This window comes from Lycorma delicatula, chromosome 3 (genome assembly GCF_047948215.1).
Source record: "Lycorma delicatula isolate Av1 chromosome 3, ASM4794821v1, whole genome shotgun sequence".
In the NCBI taxonomy this organism is placed as follows: domain Eukaryota; kingdom Metazoa; phylum Arthropoda; class Insecta; order Hemiptera; family Fulgoridae; genus Lycorma; species Lycorma delicatula.
The window spans coordinates 82,805,456-82,822,449 of NC_134457.1; the positions used below are offsets into that span (position 1 = coordinate 82,805,456).

Below are 16,994 nucleotides of genomic sequence, written 5' to 3' on the forward strand. Positions count from 1 at the left end.
TATCTTTTAATTTGATTTGGTATGTGTTTTTGTCTTTGGATATATTGTTATAATGAAATATTGTTTATTCAGTGAAGTATAAAAGATTTTGAAATAGTTATTAGTTTTAATAACTAGTTGTTATTAGTAAGGTTAAAAGGGATCTTCATTTTTTATTTACAGCTAATCATTTATTGAATATAAAATTCCTTATAATATAACAAGTTAAATAAAATAACATATATATTGCAAAATTTAGTACATGACAACTGTTTTGAGATGTGATTTGCTCTCTTCCCTAATATTTTTACCTAATTCTTCACACATTTGCTGACCTGTATGTTGTAAGAAAAAGTATGTTATCAAATCATCAACAGTGAATGAATAATGATGTATTCCAGTGGTTATACTTTTCCTTTGATTCCAATGTATTCCTAAAATTAAACTTTTTATATATATATTTATTATTATTATTATGCTTTTACGGCCAACATGGGACCACTTTAGTCAATTTTAGTTGGATCTTTTCTGAGAAAAGCATGTTATTTTACTCTTCCGAGCTGCCCAGTATTTCTTCATCCGTTCAGATCTTGCTTTCTTTTCTTCATCCGTAAACACCCTCTTCATTGTATTCTGTCGTTTGTTTGTCTTTTGTTTAAATCTAATGCTTTTGTCTTTTAGCTTTGTAATTTTTCCAGTTTTATTCTGTAGGTCAGTCAGGAAAATTCCCAATTCTTTCATATCTTCTCTAATTTCTTTGATCCATCCTACTTCTAGCTTTTGGAACCAGAGCTTTTCAATTATATTTCTTGACAGTCTTGTTTCCGGTGTCCTTATGAGATGACCAAAGAAAGAGATTCTTTTTTCCGCATATATATATATATATATATATATATATATATATATATATATTTTTATTTATTTATTTATTTATTTTATTAGATCAACCAAAGTAAAGAATAAATAAACTAGGATGATTTACTTACCTTATTCCACTATATATGCAGGAGTACTTTCGTGATATACTCACATCAGTTGAATATATATTCATCCCAAATGTCATAACAAACTTCATAAAATATAGTAACATATCATGCATTTATCTATTTTATTTAAAATCTTTTATCTTTTTATTTTAAACTTTTATTCAGTTAAATTAAAAATTAAAACAAAATTTAAAAGTATGAAAAATTAACTAAAATTAACATTAAAAATTAAATTTATTTAATTTTTTAATCTTAATTTGATTTGTATGCTTTGACGTCATATTTTTAAATACATAGAAATTTTTACAATTTAATTTTAATTAATTTTTTAATTTTGTCTTAATTTAACTGAATAAAAGTTTAAAATAAAAATAATAAAAAAAAGGTTTTAAATTTTAAATAAAATAAATAAATGCATGATATGTTATTATATTTTACGAAGTTTGTAATGTAAGTCAAGATGAATATGTAATGCAGCTGATGATGCCAGTAAATCATGAAAGCATGTATTGGAATAAGGTAAGTCATTTTACTTTATTTATTCTGTACTTTGGTTGATCTAATAAAATAAATATATTTGTATATAGTACAGAGGAGTATGATTCTTAAAAGAATTGATTTAAAAAATATATATATATATATATATATATTTATTATACTAAAATTAATCTTTTTAAGATTCATGTTATTCCTCTGTACTGTTAAATTATATTAATCGTAAACCACCTAGTACAGAATATTGAGGTAAGACTATATCTTACCTTAATTTTACCATGAAAGTATGTTTGCGGGATCCTGCATCCTCAGTCATGATTTAAATAATTTGTTATGGCATAATAAAAATACTAAAGTAATGAAAATTGCATATTAATTTTATTATATGAATGCTGCTATCTGTTGCAGTTTATATGACTGTCTCCCTCAAACACCGTTTGATGGGCTTATCAAATTGAAATTTTGTTTGTATACAATCTAGTAAACAATAACCATTCTATTTCTCATATTAACACAAATTTAGAATTATTAGAAATTAATAAAGATGACATAAAATTAAATATACTAGAAATATAATCCTTATATAAATATTAAAAAAATTCAGTTTGATAAACCATTAGTGTTTGAGGGAGACAGTCTTATAAAAATTGCAATAGATAGCAGCACTCAAATAATAAATTAATTCACAATTTCATTATTTTAGCTTTTTTTATTTTTAATTTTTATTATGCAGTAACTAAAATATTTCAATCATGATTGGATGCGGGATCCACGGAAGTAGTACTTTCGTGATGTATATTAATAGAATTTAAAATATAAAATATATATATTACTGAGATTAATATTTTTAAGAATAATACTATTCCTCTGTTCTGTTAAATCATATTTAAGTATCTCAATATTCTGTACTAGGTGGTATATTTAATGGAATTTTAATATATATACATATATTATTTATAGAAAATTGCTCTATGGTTTTATTTTCATGAGTTTATAGTTTTTTATTGTTGATTTAGTTTCATATGTTTGTTTTAATAAAAGTACTTATATAAATAAAATCTGATTTTTAAGTTAATATTTCTTGAAATATGTTTATTTTGTTTCTTGTATTAAAAATACAAGAAACAGGTAAATTATGTGTATAAAGTTGATAAAAAATTGTAGTTTTTGCTAAACTATTTATTATTAAAAATTCTACATTATACAGGGCTATCATAAAAGAATGGTGCGGTTTCAGTAATTCATGGAAGATTGTAGGGAAATTTCTAGATGTTATATTGGTATCCCTGAAAGCCGCCAACCCAAAAGTTTGTTTATCAGCAGTTGTAACCACAATGTCAGTTCTTGTATTGTTGTTGCAGTGAGTTTAGTGAGTTACTATGTTCTCAGATAACGTCAAAGCAAAGTGTGTTTTATTGATGGCTGAATTAAAATCCGTAATTTTAGTTCAACGTGCGTTTTGACGTGAATTCGGAAGAGATCCACTACACAAAAATAACATAACACGTTGGTTCAAACGATTCGAAGAAACTGGATCAGTTAAGAAACAGAAATCAACTGGCAGACCAATTGTACCAGACGAAATGGTTGAACCAATTAGACAATCGGCAATTAGAAGTCCTGGGAAGTCCATCCCCCGTCGAAGCGTCGAATTAGGTAATCCAAAATCAACAGTTCACAAAGTTTTACATAAAAAACTGAAATTACACGCTTATAAAAACCAGATACTGCAGGAATTGAAACCCGATGATGGTGTAAAACGTTACAATTTCGCTGTTGAAATGTTGTACAGAATAAGTGAAAACGAATCATTTTTAGATGATATAATTTTGACAGACGAAGCTACATTCCACGTGAATGGATGTGTTAACAGACACAATTCATGAATATGGCGCTCTGAAAACCCATATGTAATTATTGAGAAACAATGCGATTCGCCTAAAGTTAATGTTTGGTTTGGTATGATGAAAAATCATGTAATAGGGCCTTTCTTCTTTGCTGAAAAAACAATTAATGGAGTTGTGTATCTTGACATGTTAACCAATTATTGCTTTCCTCAGCTGGATGAACTCGAAAACATTCATCAACTTCATTTCCAACAAGATGGTGCTCCCCCGCACTTCAATGCATTGGTCACGGATGCTCTGAACGAAAAATTTGGAGATCAATGGATAGGCTGGCAAGGACCCATACTTTGGCCTCCAAGGAGTCCAGACCAGACACCTTGCAATTTTTTCTTGTGGGGATACATCAAAAGCGTTGTTTATACACAAAAAATTCGCGACCTAAACCATTTAACGAAGAAATGTTAACTGATGTTTGGGGAGAAGTTGAGTATCGTTGGACTTTTGTCGAGCGACTAAGGGCGCACATATTAAAATTTTTAATTATGTATAAAAATGTTTGAGATGACAAATTTGAAAAATAAAAAAACATAAACTGTAAGTAATTCTGTTTCAATTTAAACCATGTTCAAAACCGCACCATTCTTTTATGATAATCCTGTACTTACATGAAATATAATTTTTACACTGTTTTGAAAGAAAACTGGGATAATAATTATTAATTCGATTTATTACAGGTTCTCTTCCAAGCCATGTGCCCCAGGTATTAATCAATAGAGAACGTTTGCCATACTTGAACTTTGATGTAGAACTGTTGGGTGATGGTGACATTATTGTAGATCAGTTATGTAGAATGTAAGTACCATTTTATTGGTATTAATGTAGTAAGGCGATCTACTACTGTGGTTAGTTAGTTCTTAGATGGCGCCACTAAATTGCTATATTGGTATAAGAAAATAAATAAAATTATAAATATAATCCAACCAAACTTAACCTGCGCTTGCTAGTCAAGGTTAGCAAGGATATGTTAAGTTTGGTTAGGTTTTATTTATTTTACTATTTTAATAAAACGTTTCAATGGTGCCATCTAAGAACTAACTGCAGCAGTAGATCACCTGCTACATTAATACCATATTATTTATTGCTGTAGCTGTAGACAATTTAAATTACTGAAATAAAGAATACCACTTTTTATTTTTTAATTCGAAGTTATTAATATTATTTAAGAAAAAATTTGCCATTGATGATTTTATATCTTAAAACCATTTAATTGTAAAATTTTGTGTTTTATACCATACTAAATCTTATTCTGTGCTTTATACTTGAGAGTTTCAGTTTATTTAAAGAAAAATAAACCTTGTTTGTTGCATGTCTTTATGGTAGTGGTAATTTTTATGTTTTTAATATCTATAATTCTGGTTTTAATGAGATTTTCTGATTAAAAGTAATTATTTCCTTTATTAAAGCTAGAAAATTCTTTTTAGGATTGGAGATAACTGGACTAAAGTGTGCTGGAGAAGCTCTATACAAACTGAAACTAGTTACTTGCTTCCTCCGATGTGCAGGTTTGTAACTTCTTATTTGTGTATAATTATTTATTCTGTATCTTTTAATGGAGCAAGTCAAATATTTTCTATACACTGTTACAGAGATATATCTCTAAAGTAGAATTTCATTTTAAAGAAAGATATTATTTGCTCGCATAAAAATCTAATATTAATTCTATGACTTAATTTGCTTTGAGTGATAATGAATTTATAGAAAAGACCTGATATGGGTAAAATTGTGTAACTCTTTTCTATAATTGAAAATATGTTTTAATATCATATAAAACCTGTAGAACTAATGCTTTTTATATAATATAGTTAATTATATTAAACTGCAAATAATTAAGTTTGGTTTCTTGTAGTAATCTTATGGTAGATTTTACTTTCTTTTAATGCTTGTGATATTGTAGATTATACTTTTTTATTTGTTTAAGAAGAGTACATTTCAATTTATCTATATTATAAACAGAATATCGTATTCCAGGTCTGGTTATAATACAGAATGTAGTGAAGGTGAAGGTGAAATGTCTGTCGACTGGTCAAGAGATTGTGATAATAGACCCTTAACTGATAATCATATGGAAGCAGAAGAAATTGAACAAAAAGAACACTTTCTCTCTGATGATTCATGTGGTGGGTTTGTATTATTTTAACAGCTTTTCTATAAGGTTAATCTTTATTAATCTCTGAATTATTTCTATCTGTTGATCATCGTCTTTCATTGATCATGGTCTCAGTTTTATAATTAAGTAAATAGTGTTGTTGTATAGTATAGACATGTAAGAATTTTACTTACATGTTTTGACGAATCTGTATTTAAGAGATTGATTCAATTTACTTAGGTTTTAATGTGGATTTTTACAGTTTGTTGCCACATATATGGCTAATTTAATATCGGCGGATGAACACAATAACAACTCAGATGTGAGCTGGCGCATAGTATACATAAGCGCTGATACGAGCATCACTACTGTCATGCAGATGACCACACAGTTCTCCCACCATAGCGGCACTGTGGCTCCACCACTCTCAGGCTCCAATAAAAGAGCATGCACAAGATTGAATTTTCAATTTATCATCAACCACCACCTGGAGACCTGGTTCTGGCACCCAACGTGGGGCCAGAATCGTCTGGATGAGAAGACTGGACATAGCCACCCCTCTGCCGACCACATGTTAGCTGACAGACTAACACACAAGACGCCCAACAACATTGACTGCCTGGTTGTGGGCATTTGTGCAGCATTTCCGCCGGTGATCATAGCACCTTCAGCGGTCTTCCAAGACTAGAACAAATGACAAGGCAACCCAATGTAGAAGCAGCTTGGCTCTGTGGAGACATTACTGACCAGAGCGCCATTTCCACAGGCACTTCCCAATAAGGAAGTCACAACAGGGAAACAAGTAAGGGTCCTGGCTGTGGCGCCACCAAGGACCTCAATCAGCTAGGCTCAGACATCCCTAGAATCACCATTGAATAAGTAGGACGACTCACAAAAGCGAACATAGATTCTGTGGCCAACTTCAGTTTTAGAAGAGCTGAGCTGTTACCGTGGCAAGCCAATTCCAACACAGACATCAAGATAGATCTGGCATTGAATTCTACTTTCTGCCGTACCATGAGAGTGGTACAAATAGAGCTTCTCTGCAGTGACAGAAATTCCCACAATGCTTTTGCTAGTTCTGGAGTTTTAGGAAGAAATCATATTGGGACACGACTGGTTGAAGGAGCCAGGAGAACAAGCTGTGTTGGACTACAGTCGTGGCTGCCTCCATCTGGGGAGTGAAACCTGCAAAACCATTTTTTGGCACAATCGACTCGAACCTGTGGCATTGAAACTGGACTGGTCAGCAGTGAAAAGTACAGCACCCTCTGAGGTAAAGACAAGATTGTAGATGGTGTTGAAGCAGCACTAGGGAGTATTTTCCTGCACTTCCTTGCAGCCAACTCGGTCAGCAATACATGGGATCCGACTTTGGGAAGGAAGCTGGCCGTTTCGCTTACAGATGCACCAGTACAGTGAAGAAAAGAAACAGACTACAAGAGAACAAGTGGAAGAGATGCTGAGGCAATGATAGAGTCGTCGACATCGCCCTACAACTCTCCAGTAGTCTTTGTTAAGAAGGATTCTTCACCGTGTTTTTATGTAGACGTGCGGCGCCTGAATAACATCAAAGAAGATGTGGACTCACCACTGCCACTAATCTATGAGACATCTAAGAATACAAAAAATGGCCCTTTTCAGGGTTACCACAAGGTTATGAATTACGAGCCGTCGACGACAACAGCTCTTCTCAGGGCTACTATAAGGTTAGTAAGTGCCATGTGCTGTCAATGTGTTCACAAAGAAAGGTAATTAACATTAGTGAAGATCAACTATGAAACAGGAATGTATGATTATATAAAATCTGTAAAATATGATGAAAGAACTACTGTAATTGCTAGCTATTGAGTTTATGTAAATACATTCAGTTATTTATTTTTTTTTTTTACATACAGAATGTTATTTCAAAACTACAATACATTGACCGGATCAGAAATCCCACTGCTAGCGTTCTGTTTCTAGTCTATGCAAAAAAAAAAAAAAAAAACATTGTCAAGGAATAGACTAAAAAGTAACAATAAATATGATAAAATTAAGATCTGCTTCCTGTAAGTAGGTAAAGCAAATTTTTTTTAAAGATTACTTCTGGTATGTACAGAAGCAGTGAAATTTGTTTCCATTTAAGTAGTTTAAATATTTTGCACATGGGCTGCTATTATATCTATTCAAAGATAATATAATACATTTTTCAACCATTACTGAGACATTTAAAAGTTTGTGTTTGTGTAACAGAGAGCTTGAATTATGCTGATTGATTGATAAAGAAATTGTATTAGAACGGACTCTATTTTCATTGCAGAGGAATTTCTGTTGATAAGTTTTGCTTTGAGAAATTTACTGTGTAAAGTTTTTGATTAGTAAAACCAATAGCGTATTTTAGATATTCAATGTTCTTATACCAGTTCATGATGTCCCCTGCTGGGACAAATGCCATATTTCCTTTCATTGCTGTGATAGACAAAGAAAAGAAAGCATTTCAAACATTTAGGATCTCGCCGTAGTTAATAGAATCAGTCTTTAGCATATGGGGTGGCACAGGATAAACCGAATCTAAAGCAAGTAAAGAACATGTGAACTGTAAGGCGATATTGTACAAGTAAATGATTGACAAAAACCTACTTATGGTGGGTACCATTGTCTCTACAGGTACTGCTGGAAATGTTGATTGCCATGGTCCAGGTACAGTTTGGCCCAATGAATCACACTCAGTATGACTTACTGTTACTTGTCCCGTTGAATGTTTGTGATAGTATAGCATAGCATGTATTCTGTTGCAGTGCATCAAGAGTTTGTGAATTGTTGATAAACCTTGTTCTTCAGGTTGCCCCAAAAATAAAAATCAACACTGGACGGATAAGGCAACTTTGGAGGCCGTAGGTCCTTTGAGACACTCCTATCAGGTGTGAAAACTTGAGTGCACTGCTTCCAAGGAAGTGTGTGCTGTCGTACTGTTCTGCTGGTGGTCGGAGAAACATTGTTCATCTGGCATCGTTGCTCTGTGAAGGGTGGAAGATGTTGGCAATGTAATGCACTGAGTTCACTGTGTCGCTGAAGAAAGTGGATCCAGTGATTCTCATCCCCGACATAGCGCACCACACTCAAATCTTTACATCATGCAGCGGTAGCTCAAGTATTTTGCCATGGGTTTTCGACCTACCAATATCGTGAATTAATGCAGCCACTTAGGTGAAACCAACCTTGTCAATCCTGAAGTAGAGGTTTAGATAGAGTAAATTACTTTTGATTTCCTGCAGTAGCTATGTGCATTACTGTATACATTTGTCATGGTTTGTAGACTTTAACTCTTGTAGTCATGATCTTGTTTGGCTTCAGGTTCAGGTCTTTTAGGATGCACTAGCATGTTGTTTGCTGGTGAATATTTTCCTTCTGCGACTCGATCCTTTTAACAGTGGGTATTGATGCTTCTTATAAAGCACAGATCCAGTTTGCTCAAACTTCTTTATGAGCTCATCATATGGATGGTTTAGCTGGTGGATCATTGTTGACCTCTACTCAGAATTTTTCTTGCAATTGTTTGATCGATCTGCCCTGTGCAAAATATTCCTTGACCATAAATATTCTGGTACCCTTTGTCAGTGGCTTATTCATGGGTGTGTTTTGGTAGTTGGCTTTATCTCAACCCCATTTCCTTCACAGCTACTGATCATGTTCCCCCCTTGCTGTGCAAGGTTAGTGTGTATTACAACTTGATGTATGGCATTAGAAATATTTTTTGCTACATCAAATACACTAATGCTTTTTGGTTTCTCCTCTCCAATGTCCAGTTTGGTTTATCTTGGGTCACCTAGTAGACCATGTTTAATGCAGCCATAGTTGAACCCATTTATTCTTTTAATTGAATTATGTGTACAAGTTGTAAGTTTAATTAAACTTACTTTTTTTAAATATACATAACTTTTTTTTTAGTAATTTAAAAGTTTTTGTAATATAAGAGGATATACATTCTGAAGATATGCAGAAGGTAGGCTCATGAGAGCATATTTGTTTTTTTAATAAAATGGTACACATATTTATTAAAATATTTTACTATTATCTTTGTTGTTATTGTTGTTTGTTAAAAAATAAAATTGAATATTATTATATCTATTTGTAGAATATAAGTTGATGAGAGTTATTAATTTATGTTAATGGAGATGAAAATATATTTATATTTTTTTCATCCCCATTAACATAAGTAGCTGGCCTGTTCGTACAGTGTAGATTAAAATGAAGAACATAAATTATGTTTTCTTTTTTTTCAGGTGAATGCAGAAAAGAATCTTCTCAAGCATCAGTAAAATGTCGTAAGATTCGTAGAGTTAAAGCTCGAAGTAAATCACCAGTTGAACAAGTTGGACTAGAAGAACCAGTTCAATCTGAGTCATTTGTACCTGCTGAATCAGTGGATGTAAGAATGTCCATTGAACAAGAAGTTAGTTGATTTCCTTTATATTTTTTACACACATACATACTCACATTAACAAAAATTTGTTATTATATAGAAGTCTTGAATGTTATTAATTAAAAATAAGTTTGTTCCAGTGAATTTTTAGTCACAACATTGGAATTTTTTAAAGTTTCAGTTTACATACACATAATAGCATGCTGTACATATAATCTATACAGAATGAGAAATACACCCCCCCTCCACACACACACACACACACACATATATATATATATATATATATATATATATGTAGAGAGAGAGTGAGAGAATTTTGGAAGTACAGGTTTTTTTTTAGAGAGAATAAAATTTACAAAAATCTTTACTTTGTTTGGCTTACTGATCTGTTGTTTGTGTTCTATAGGACTCTGAAGACCATTCATGTCTAGTTGGTAGGAGGCATTTGTCAATGGATTCAACACGTGATAGTGGAATTGGTGATGGCAGTAATAGTAGCCTCAGTGCTGAAAGACATATGTCTGTTGATTCACATTCAGATTCCATGACAAGTCTTGCCTCTAGACTTCCAGGTATTAATCAACTTAATGCATGCTCTTTGCATTTTGTAATGTTTACACTGAGATTTTAGTTAGGTATATGGTAAAAGCTGAGCATGGATGCTAATTAACATATTTCTGACTGAATATTCTAAAAACTGACCTGGTTCTGAGGTAGAATAACATGTATGAATAACATAAATAAATATTTCATTTAAACTTCTTAATTTTATTTTTTATTTTTTGTATGAATTTCTTTTTATAATAAATACTTTTTTACATGATTTATTTACACTTATATTCAAATTTTTCAGTTTTTTTTTATGTATAACAGTTTGAAATGGTTTCAAGATGTACTATAAGATACATTTCTTACATCAAAAACTTAACTTTTTTTCATGAGAAGCATCTGCTCTGTGTTATCTTGCATTCCTAACATAAATAAATATTTCATTTAAACTTCTTAATTTTATTTTTTATTTTTTGTATGAATTTCTTTTTATAATAAATACTTTTTTACATGATTTATTTACACTTATATTCAAATTTTTCAGTTTTTTTTTATGTATAACAGTTTGAAATGGTTTCAAGATGTACTATAAGATACAATTCTTACATCAAAAACTTAACTTTTTTTCATGAGAAGCATCTGCTCTGTGTTATCTTGCATTCCTAGCTTTAAAGTGCTTGGGCACTTCAAAGCTGTTTGTAGAGAAATATGAAAATTTTACTATGTGTTGCCTAAAGACAGATAGATAATATCTGCTGAAGTTGAAAACCTTCCTTTAGTTCATGATTCAGGGAACATGATCTTTTCTGCTCTATTAATTGTAAGTTTTTAAATTACATGAAGTTATGACCATGAAATAGATGTAATTATTATACCTTTTGCTGTATCATCTCATCACTGGAAAACTGCAGTTTATCAATTCTACACATTGACTGATTAAATTGTCATGAACAACTTGTAAAAGCTTTTTCTCCATCTGTGTTGTAACTTGATAATCAGGAAAATATTAAAGGGGGAAGCCATGAAGAGACAGCCTTTTATTACAAAATTTTGTGACTTCCTCATTTAGCCGATTTTGTAGCAGGTAATTATTAAAAATCTACTTTGCTTCATACTAAAAACTGCATATGTTATCACAAAGTTATTTCCAAATTACCTGCTCATTGACAGAAAAATAGATGTGCTGTCCACCATATATTCAAGATTTATAAAACTGGCCTATCTATGCTGTATAAATTAGCGAATGAGGTTTAGAATTCATTGCAACAAACAAGAGTTGAATATAAAAGTTTATGAGAAAAACAGCTAATGCTATCTGTTTGAAAAACAATGAATTACATGCGTTAAGTATGAGACATGCTGTATATCCTGTGTCATTCAGTATTAGGCTAAAACCATTTTAGGATGTTCAATTCTTGTATCATACACTAAGTATTATACAATAAGTTAATAAAATGAGAAGCTGAGTTCAGGTTGCTAAAACATTCCATTGGAGGCTGAATGATTTATAACTCAGATACTTCCTCCTAACCTTACAATTCTGGCAATGGGTGAGGACTTCAAAGAATCCTTTATCTGATCTTGATTACCTTTTTGTTTCTTGAGTGAAAGGAGTTTTGTTCATCAATATTTCCACTCAGTCATTGCAAAATTATAATGTACCACTTTTCTTCTGGGTAAAAATGATACTCCATTCTTTAGATGAATCGTGAATGGGATGGCTACCACTACCTGAAGAGGCTTAAAAGCAAAAGAGTGGTTTGTTTATCTCATTTTGTGGTCCCTCTGTAGACAGATAAATTTTAACCACTTTTATTGGAATACTTTTAACTCATTTTTATTGACTTACCTGAAATTTATTGTAATAGACTTAATCTTTTCTTTAACTGGAATTTTAACATGTTAATATGAAAGTATGTTACCTGACTATGTGTCTTTTATTTTCCAGTATTCACGGTTTTTTTTTTATTTCTTTCTGTTGTGTTGTATCTATAAAAACATTTCAGAACAAATTTTACGTTTCATTTTTTTTTCTTTTTTGTAGAAAATACATATTACTTCATTCGGCCGAACCGTTATATATTCCAAGGAGCAGAAGTTATAGATGAATCCGACGACTCATCAAACTCCAGTGATTCAGAATCAGACAGATTGGAAAGTGAACGAAGAGAAGGTGCAGAAAGGCATCAATGTGAAGAATTGACTCCTAGATCATGGAGTCCCAGTTTACCACATCATTCGTAGGATACATCAGCCTTTGCACCATATTATCATGGTATCTCCCATTGTATCTTCAGTTTTCGTTCACTAAAAGAGAATACTAGCTGTGTAAAGTATAATAAATATATAAAGAAAATGACTTTGTTTATATTTCCATTTTTTTTTTTTTTGTATTTAAGTTACCGATTTATTTTATTTAAAATAATGTATTGTGACATTTTTTATAAATTTAATGTACATTCATATGGTATTCTATTAGTTACGTGCTAAAAAATTTTCTGCTGTGGTGATTTTATGTTTTAATTAATTAACTTTTGAACATTCTAAATGTAATTTTAATATGATGGCAGAATTATTTTCTTTTGTGCTTGGGACTGATTGATACAATGTGAAATAATTATATATATATATAGAATGTATTGTTATGATACAGCAGTTTATATGGACATGTTTTTTATTGCCCAAAAAGTGTAAGTAAATATAAAGATATATATATATATATATATATATACATTATAAATAATCATATTTATTTAAATAAAAAAAGCTTGTTGTAATTATTATGCAAGCTGTGTTACATAAAAGGAGATGATTAGATATGCAAATTATTTTTCACTGATTGATGAACTATTGCATTATTTCTTGAGATAACTTTTTAGAAGTAAAAAACGTTTTTGCTAGTTAGTAAAGTAAAAATAGAGTGTTCCTTGTATTATTAAAGCTTATATTTAAGCTAAGATTTTGTGTTGGCTTGAAGATGCATTTTGGTTTGTTTCTTTTTTTTTTAGAGTTGATAGTCAGATGGTAGTTAAGAGTAAAGTTTTGACTGGTAATAGTTTTGTTACTTACTGAGACTAGGAATGTGGATTGTAATGGTTGGCATCAGGTTATGTTTGTTATATCTGCTAAAATATTAACTATTGTCAACTTACCTTCAAAAGTAGCCCACCGAGTCATAACATATTTTTTTTAACATGAAATTATTTGATTAGATCTCATCTGCTTGATGCCAATGGATTGGTCCATGAATTTTAATGTAGTTTGATTTGAATTACAGGCCCATTAATAAAATTAGTAAGTATAATCAAATGTGTGACAGTTCTAGAAACTTTATATGTATAAGTGAAAATTAGTAACATACAATAACTTAAAAAGAAAATATATTTTAAGGGTTTTTTTTTATGTAATAAGGAAATTAGCTTTTCTCTCTTGTGTTAATTTTGCCACGTAAAAATTTACTGTTTTTTGTTATTTCAAATAAAATTGTAGTGTATTCTATTTCACTTAAGATTTAAGTTACATTTAGATTAATTTTTTTTCAGAAAATTTATTTTCATTTTAATAATAATGTTTTCCTGTGGAACTGATTATATCTTTTAATTTTTATTGAAGGTGGGCTTTTTTTACAAGTTGGATAGTTTGCCATTTATGTCAACTTTATGTTTCCCCCCAAGTCTTTAACTTTGGATTATTTTGAATATTTTTATTAAATACATTTTAATATAGTACAACTTTACTTTTTATGTTAGAGGTAGGCATTTCTGTAAGACAAAAACAAACTGTTGGGGAAAAAACAGGTTGAATTATTAATCTGTTAATGTTCATGACTCATTTTTCCATTAAATTGCTTAACTGCTTGTTTTTGCATTTAAAAACAACAGTTTCATTTTAATATTTTTCTTAATGCATTGGCTTAAGGCTGCAGGATGTTATGGTTGTTACCAGTGAATACCATAAATCATTTATCACAAGATTTGATAGTTTTATGACTTATTCTGGACTTTTATTACAGTATTTCATGAATAAGATTTATTTGGTTTTTGAAACTTTAATTTTTGCAGTTAGTATACAACAATACAACATATATTTAATATTGATAAAACAACAGTTTGCTGGGCAAACGACCTGCTCTCAGCAGATGGCAAACTGTTAATTCACTGTTACTGTTTTTGTTAATTTAACGTCTGTTATAGTGAGCTGACAAATCTGGTGATTCAGTGTGTTTTGTACAGTATTACTATGGGGATAGATAAAACAGTTTGTACAAAGTGAAACAAGTTATTTTTATTTTTTTAGAAACAACAGTTTAGTCAAACTGTCAATATTTTCGGACACATCACTAATAGATATTCTCTGGCTATAATATAGTCAGATTACATTTTCTTTAAAAGAATCAGAGATATTAGTTTGATTTTAAAATTGAGATTTTTTTTAAATATATTATCAAATGCAACATTTTTTAAAAATGTCTTCTATATCAAATTTTCTCAGTTGTAATATATATTTTTTTATGTACATTAAGTAGATACTTTTAATGAACACACATGCATGTGTGTGCACATACACACACACACACACACACACACACACATTACTTATACAGATAAATGTATTCAGTGCATCCTAATTAATATCTGTTGATATTTAATTTTTACATATTAATTTTAAGTGCTTAAATAAATGTATATTAGGGGTTGAGTTGCCTTACTGTAACAGGCATTTTTTTTTTTAAATCATGACAATTATTTTATATTATCAAATAAATGAAAACAAAAAATTAAAGAATCCATTAAGATAGTTTATGTAAACTTAAACAAAGTACTGAAATTAGGCTACATTTCAAGAAATATTATTTGATAAAAATCATTGCCATATGTTCTATTTAAATTAAAAATGATTGTACTTTGTCAGTATTCTTGTTAATACTTGTGTAATACTTTAACATCCAAAATTAAAATAGTTTTATTATTTTACTATTAATTTGTCCTCCCCTGTTTTGGTTGTATATTTTTATTTCTGAAGGATTATTAATTTTATTGACAGATTATTTTATATTATCAAATAAATGAAAACAAAAAATTAAAGAATCCATTATGATAGTTTATGTAAACTTAAACAAAGTACTGAAATTAGGCTACATTTCAAGAAATATTATTTGATAAAAATCATTGCCATATGTTCTATTTAAATTAAAAATGATTGTACTTTGTCAGTATTCTTGTTAATACTTGTGTAATACTTTAACATCCAAAATTAAAATAGTTTTATTATTTTACTATTAATTTGTCCTCCCCTGTTTTGGTTGTATATTTTTATTTCTGAAGGACTATTAATTTTATTGACAGATATTCAATTTTTTTTTTGGACTTACAGATGTGTTGTAAGTTAGTTGTATTTACCTATGAAGGTTTTGAATTTTTTGTTCATGTTTTCAGTTGCATTCTACATGATTGTTAAATTATTTGTATAATTTAATTCTGTACTGAAAACCTAATGAGTTATTGTTTGCTGAGTTACTGATTATAATTTTATTATAATTCTCAATTTTTTGTTTTTAATGGCATTGACAATCATCTCTTTAAAATATGTTGTTTAATATTAATTATAATTGTGGTGGTTATATTTTATTATTTTATATGGTATAATTTCATGTATAAATAATAATTTTAACTTTTGTTGCAGTGGTATTTCCGTTTAAATTTAAACAATTTTTAAAAATTTTAGTCTTCTATATTCACTGGCCATATTAAATTTAACTTCTATAAATAGACATGTTATTTTAAATAATTAAATGATCTCGTAATTTTATAGTTCCATTAATTGGATTAAAATATTGAAAAATTTCAGTCATTTCTAAATCGTACAATGATTCAGTTCTTTTTCAAAAGTTAGTAAAATAAAAAAAAAAATAATTTATAAAATTAGTAAAATAAATGTTTATCTAGTTTTTTAATAGGTAAAGTAATAAACTTTCTTTTCTCTTTAGAATTTTACTTTGCTATGATAGAATAAAAAGTAATTTAAAAAAAAATTGCATGTTACATTATTTAATCTGAAATTACTATCTGTTGCACATAAATAAATATATATTCATGTATATAAATCCACAGTTCAGTTACAAAAGCTTAGTAATTTAATTATTATTTGTTAAGTATTATGTGTGTTGAAAAGGGTATTCTTTTTTTATGAGACATGCATATTGTTTGAGAAAATAGGAGGTTAAATTAAATGTAATTAAAAAAATATTAATTAATTTTCAGGTTAAACCAATTTACAAATATAATACTGATCATTAACAAATATCAAATAGATTTAGAAATATTTACTTCATTTAGGTATTTACCTAAATTGTAATTAACTGTTTTTTTTTTTTTTATAGAATGTTAAAATAGTTATCTATTTATCTGTTTAAGAGTATTAATTATGATTATTTTTTGCTTTGTTGATAGACTGGGAAAAATTATTCATTTATTACTGTTATTATTTTTATAGGATAAAGATTGCGACTTTTACATATTAGTAGTTTTTAATTTTGAATAGTGCTTCCATATCTTGATGCATACAATTAAATTCTCGTGTTTCTG

The 16,994-nt window shown here is 29.6% G+C and overlaps 1 protein-coding gene across 1 annotated transcript in view; it reads left to right on the forward strand.

Moving 5' to 3' along the window:
- Positions 1-16,782, forward strand: part of Sirt1 (Sirtuin 1) — a 43,503-nt gene extending 26,721 nt beyond the window's left edge. Inside the window, exons 10-15 of the mRNA XM_075360084.1 lie at positions 4,042-4,159; positions 4,789-4,869; positions 5,336-5,484; positions 9,719-9,888; positions 10,268-10,433; positions 12,455-16,782. Of these exons, the coding sequence (XP_075216199.1) occupies positions 4,042-4,159; positions 4,789-4,869; positions 5,336-5,484; positions 9,719-9,888; positions 10,268-10,433; positions 12,455-12,654 (884 nt within the window). The 3' untranslated portion in view covers positions 12,655-16,782. The remainder of the gene's footprint in view (positions 1-4,041; positions 4,160-4,788; positions 4,870-5,335; positions 5,485-9,718; positions 9,889-10,267; positions 10,434-12,454) is intronic.
- The last annotated feature ends 212 nt before the right edge of the window (positions 16,783-16,994 follow it).